Below are 6046 nucleotides of genomic sequence, written 5' to 3'. Positions count from 1 at the left end.
GGCTGGGGGCAGTCATGCTGGACCGTCCTGGGGAGAAACCTGATCAGGAACCCTTTAGAGGAAGTTTCCTGTCTCCTCATTCTGGAGGGTCCTAGAAGGGAGAGAAAGGTGAGATAAAACCAAGCTGATCCTCATCATGGATAATTAATAACACAAACCATGTCTCATTGTTCCAGTCCTTACTAAGTGCCTAATATTATTTTATTTAGCCTCTCCAACTGCCACATATAGTAGGTACCATTTGATCCTCATTTCAGGGGTAAGGCAACTAAAGCCAGAAAAGGTTCAATAACTGCCCAAGAACAGTCAGCTAAGTGGAAGAGCCAGAATTCAAATTCAAGTCTGTCCATAGTTCTACACTGCACAGTAGTGGCTTACAAGCTTCTGGGTGCATCAGAACCACCTAGGAAGCTTAAGAGAAAGAAGAAAAAGATTCCCAGACACTACTCCCTAAGATTCTGCTTTAATAGGTCTGAGATAAGCCTAGGCGCCCCCCATCCCCACCCACCTTTGCTTTTTTTAGAAACTCACCATATATTCTATCATAGAATCAGGGCCTGACATTCCCCTGGCCATGATTTTAGGACAGATGACAGGCAGGAATTGTCTGTGAGGGAACCAGAGGAAACGAAAACCAAAACCACATTGTATTTCTTAGAGTTTTTTGGCCTAGAGTCTAGTTTGTCCTGCTGAGCCCAGAACCTGCTGTTCCCAAGACTCCTTCCGCATTCCCCTGGGCCCAAGTTTTGTGCTCCAGGGAAATTTCAAAAGCTCTGTGACAGGGAAATGTCTCAGCTCCATGGAGCTCTCACAGGAAATAATGCCACTGGCAACAGCTTGGAGAAAACAATTTTTTCTTAGTCTAAAAGTTACCCCAGGCCAAGCGTGGTGGCTCATGCCTGTAATCCCAGCACTTTGGGAGGCTGAGGCGGGCGGATCACAAGGTCAGGAGATCAAGACCATCCTGGCTAACACGGTGAAACCCTGTCTCTACTAAAAATATAAAAAAATTAGCCAGGCGCAATGGTAGGCGCCTGTAGTCCCAGCCACTCAGGAGGCTGAGGCAGGAGAATAGCGTGAACCCGGGAGGCGGAGTTTGCAGTGAGCCGAGATCGCACCACTGCAGTCTGGCCTGGGTGAAAGAGTGAGACTTCCGTCTCAAAAATAAATAAATAAAATAAAATAAAATAAAATAAAATAAAGTAAAATAAAATAAAATAAAAGTTACCCCAGAATTAAAATACTCAGGACCCCAGAAGAACAAAACTGTTAGACAGAAGACACAAGACAATCGTGGCTGTGGTTGTAGGAACCACCCTACAGCCTAGAAAACTTTATTAAGACTTTATTGCTTATGCAGTTAAAGAGACACTGATTGAGCTACAGGTTTCCTGTACCTGGTCTCAGGTCACTCTGTGCAGAGCTTCCCCAGGCTGTTGGGAGCTGGGAGACTGCTAGACAGGGGCAGGACCCAGAGTGGGAAGCATGGTACCTCCCAGGAGCCTCAGAGTGGGTAGCAGGCTTCAAGACAGCCCTCAGAGTGAACAGAGAGGTCAGGAGTGTCAGCTTAAGCCAGGGCCCAGGGGCTACATTCCCTGAGTTGAGTCAAGCCCAGCCCTCTCTGGGGTTTCCAGAACAAAGGCTAGGTGTGGGGAGCAGCACTGTGGAAAGGGCAGGGAGCATGTCTCTAGGCATTGCTGGAACTGGGGGAAATTGTCAAAGTGGCTGGGGTAATGGTTGTATAATCTGTGGCAACAGGGACTTCTTGCATGAAAGTGGGTATCTCTTATGGAAGAGTCATGCACCATGGCTGGGCTGGAGCGGCCAGCTCCAGTGGCTACTGTAGGCAGTAGCCACTGTTGGGTGACTAAAGTAGGCAAGGAAAGTCACTTGTTGCCCACACCCCACTTTCATCAACTCTGTTCATGCAGGACAAGGCAGGGAGTTGCCCATCAAGGATGGGGTCACTTCTCAGGCCTAGGTATTGATGTTACCTTAATTCTTTTTTTTTTTTTTTTTTGAGACGGAGTCTCGCTCTGTCGCCCAGGCTGGAGTGCAGTGGCCGGATCTCAGCTCACTGCAAGCTCCGCCTCCCGGGTTTACGCCATTCTCCTGCCTCAGCCTCCCGAGTAGCTGGGACTACAGGCGCCGGCCACCGCGCCCGGCTAGTTTTTTGTATTTTTTTAGTAGAGACGGGGTTTCACCGCGTTAGCCAGGATGGTCTCGATCTCCTGACCTCGTGATCCGCCCGTCTCGGCCTCCCAAAGTGCTGGGATTACAGGCTTGAGCCACCGCACCCGGCCACCTTAATTCTTTAGTCTGGAAGAACTTGGTTGGGGTGGGGGATGGTAAGCATTTCCTTAACCAAACTCACTCTTCACATCTCCTAGGGGTACCCCTTCATCCACCGATCTCCAGAGAATAACCTGGCTGCTCTCACTTCTCCAGCTTTTCTCACAAGGCACTTGTTACAGGGCTGCTGATGGGAGGGGGAGGAAGGCTAGGAGAGGGGTCTGGTGGAGGCGCCCAATCTACAGGGTCCGGAATCAGGGTGGAAGTTGTCAGGGACTAGCGGCTACCATAGTACAGGCGCATGGCCAGGCCAATGAGTAATGTGGCCAGGAAGAAGGCGGCTGTGAGCTGCAGCCGTAGCAGGACTGCTGAGAGCACGGCGTTGACCACCAGTGAGCAGGACACCACAAAGAGGCGTGTGATGCTGCTGCCGTGCTTCATGACAGCGGACATGAGCAGTCCATTTAGTGCCTGGCTCAGCACCACGAGTGCTGCCCATCCTGAGAAACCTTCCAGAAGGCCTGGGCCAGGGCCGCCGCCAGCATGCAGACCTAGATTCAGGAGCACACCAAAAGTGTAGAGGAAGAGGTTCTGAAGTGCCAGGGGCAGCCGCTGTCGCTTCATGAGCAGCTCTGTGTACACTGAAGACAAGCCTGAGATGAGGCAGTACAGGATGAGGAGCAGGAGGCCCAGCGGAGTGATATGCAGGGGCATGGGGCTTGCAGCAGCTGCTGGAGAGGGACTGGGAACGGTGTTCCCAGGAACTTGAAGGCCGCCTGCTGCACAGCAGGCCCCCGCAGCCATCAGCAGCAGCAGCGCTAACACCTGACGCACAGAGAGGCGGTGCCGGAGGCAGAGGCAGTAGAGCACAGCCGTGCTTCCAATCTTGAGATTGCTCAGCACTTGGTAGGTGCTGGGGTCCATGTAACGCTGAAGATAGATCACTAGGTTGTTGTTAGCGCCATACAGCAAGGCTGATACTGCGAAGGGAGCAGCCTGGCGCCAGGGTGGGGCCCCCTGGGGCCATGCTTGCCAGCCTACCAGAAGGGAGAAGGCGCATAACAGTAGCTTGGTCAGCTCAGTCAGCAGCACGGCTGAGGAGGGTCGGAAGGGCACTCGGCCGTCCACATGGCACAGTGCCAGCAATGGGGCGTGGGCACCATACATGGCAGTGGATAGGAGTAGCATCAGGGTCCAGCGGGCCTGCCTGGGATGGCCCAGGCCCGGCATACCCCCATCCTCTACACTCATACCCACACCAGACCCTGGGTAACTAAGGGGCAGCAGGGATTGCAACACGTTTGGGGAAAATCAAGTTACGGAGCCAGCTACCAGGAAGGAGGAGCTGTGGAACATTGCCAGAGAGAATACTGAGGATCAGAGGCATCTACCAACCCCACAGTCAGGGCTTGAAGAATAAGGGGCTGGTAGTCCTTGAAGTCACAATCTTGGGGCCAGTCCCATGGAGTTAGGAAGGGGAAGAAGGAATCCAGGGTGCAGGCTGAGGAACTACTGTTCACAATCTGCAGGAAGGGAGGCAAGGATGAAGGTGGCAGGAACGTTGGAGATAGCAAATGGATGACAGCTGGGGAATTCAGATAGAGTGTCTCCACCTGAAGGCTGAGCTGCTCATCCTGCCTCTTCCATGGCACCTAGAGCTAGTCCGGCCCCTTGCGTAGTGACTGCAAATAGTCCCTTAATGTCTTCTCCACGTTGGGCACAGCATATGCCTGAGCCGCATAGATGCCAGTGCAGGTGCCCACAGCAAAGCCCAATACTGCTGATGCCCTCAGTTTGGCCACCACATAGCCAGCCAGGAATCCCTTGAGGAACGGAGAAGACAACAGCGAGCCATCCTGCAGAGAAAAATGCAGAATGAAACTTAGCTAGGCTCTTCCCTGACTCTGTCCAGGGGCTACTCAAGCTGGGATTAGAGCATTCCACCACCAACTCCACCTCACCCTGGACAACCGTGGTATTTTCTCCAGATTTTTCCCAAGGTTCTGGGGCCAGAAAAAGAACCTAGCAGTTCTGATCACACAATCTCAGAACCCTGGGGTCAGAAAGCTCCAACCATAGAACTCCACTGCCACACAAGGTCAGAGATGCTCCTAGCCCTGCAGGTTTCTCCAGCTTCATTTCCTAGCATGCTCCCCAACTACTGTAGCCAAATGGACCTCCTTTCACCCCTCATGTTTATAATGCTACTTCCTATCACGAGGCTTTTACATATGCTGTTCTATCTGCCTGGAATGTTCTTTCCTTCCCTCTTCACCTACTTAACCTCTACTTAAGATATTAGTTCATGTGCCATTCAGAAAAATTGTCCTTAGGATGCCTGAGAACAGGCCCTCAATAATCATTTGCTGAATAAATCTCTACCATTCATTTAACACTCTCAAGAGCATGCTGGGCAATAAAGCCTAAGGCAGGGGTGGGGTGGGACAGTCCTTACCTGGCCCACTCCACTGTTGACTTCGTCTTCCACACGCCGCTGCAGGCGTTCCAGCTGGTTCTTGAGAAATGCCAGGTCCTTAAGCTTAGGCAGAGAATCCTAGGACAAGCGAGACTCCAGCAGTCTGACTCAGCCCCACCCCTTGCTCAATTCCATCAGAAGCTGGGAATTGGGAGGGGATGGGGTGAGCCAGAAAGACCTTTTCCTATAAAAGCTTCCTGAGATGGCAGTGGCAACGGAAGAAAAGCATTGAAAAGCACAGAATTCAAATGAGGGCCAGGAAGGGACTGACAGATGGAATCTGAACCAGTAACTTACATCAACCTCAACAAGAATTTTACATAGCAAGCAGTATGTAGGAAAGGCAGGAGGACAGCTAGGGACCGGTCCATCAGGAAAGCACTACTGACTCCATTATGAGCTCGAAAGTCGTGACCAGTCTGTCTTGGCTACTATGTTCTAGTGCCTGACATTTAGTAAATGTGTGGGTAATGCTGAGCTTGTAGACCAATGGTGAGTAATGGACGGAGGCAGTTTCCTGGACAATTTGATTGTCTTGGTTCCTGGATGGGCTTTACCTCTTTCTTCCCAAGGCCATCCCAAACTGAATATGAGTGACTGGATGTGAGTGAGAATGACAAAAAAGACTGTCGGCAAGTGCGTAAGTAAATGGACTGAGTGATTTTGATCTCATGTAAGTATGAAATTCAGAGTGTATGCAAGGGAGTGTTTGAATGAGGGTGGTGTGAGTGTCCGTGTAATTGGAAACATCGTGTCACTGGGAAGAAAATTTCGGGAAGTAGGGAATAGGGTAAAGTGAGGAGAGTTTAAGGGTGAATGTTTTTGAGTCTGTGCTAGTAAGTGGGGTTCGTGATGGTTCCCAGGAGGGTACATCTGGGGGATCCACGGCTCCTCCCACCTCGCCGAATGCTCTCCCCACACCACTCCACACTGTTGAGGCAGCTGACAGCAGCCTCAGAAGAAACAAGGGACATCCTCACTCCTGAGCCGCTCCAGAGTCGCTTCTCCCCGGAACTAAAAAGGTCAAGGAGAAGACCACGCCCGGCTGCAGATCACCCCCACGGCCACTCACCTTGTCATCCGCCATCTTCCCAGCCGAACTTGTTGCGCAGGCGCATCCCCGCCTCCCTCATGCAGACTGCCCCGGCCATCTTTACTGAGGGCGAAGGCACTTCCGGAGCATTTTTGGAACGGGTGAGGCGCTTTCCTAGTGGCCGAGCCCGCCTCTCCCAGATACTTCCACGTGACCCCCTCCGGTCGAGTCTCAGGCTGAGTGTG

The 6046-nt window shown here is 51.9% G+C and overlaps 1 protein-coding gene across 3 annotated transcripts; it reads right to left on the bottom strand.

Annotated features, from left to right (window-relative positions):
- Positions 1-1294: 1294 nt before the first annotated feature.
- Positions 1295-6009, bottom strand: SLC35A4 (solute carrier family 35 member A4). Of its 3 annotated transcripts, none has more exons than XM_031666479.1 (3): positions 5841-6009; positions 4748-4909; positions 1295-4148 (listed from the first exon to the last, which is right to left on the bottom strand). In XM_031666479.1, the coding sequence occupies exon 3, from the start codon at positions 3541-3543 to the stop codon at positions 2569-2571; it is 975 nt and encodes a 324-aa protein (XP_031522339.1). In that variant the 5' UTR covers positions 3544-4148; positions 4748-4909; positions 5841-6009; the 3' UTR covers positions 1295-2568. The 3 variants fall into 3 exon arrangements, with proteins under 3 accessions (XP_031522339.1, XP_031522338.1, XP_031522340.1); XM_031666478.1 differs by having other exon boundaries at positions 4748-4846; XM_031666480.1 differs by lacking the exon at positions 4748-4909.
- Positions 6010-6046: the final 37 nt, after the last annotated feature.

The sequence above is a fragment of the Papio anubis genome, chromosome 5 (assembly GCF_008728515.1).
Source record: "Papio anubis isolate 15944 chromosome 5, Panubis1.0, whole genome shotgun sequence".
In the NCBI taxonomy this organism is placed as follows: Eukaryota; Metazoa; Chordata; class Mammalia; order Primates; family Cercopithecidae; genus Papio; species Papio anubis.
Note: the sequence above shows the minus strand (reverse complement) of the source record. Positions and strands in the feature narration are given on the sequence as shown.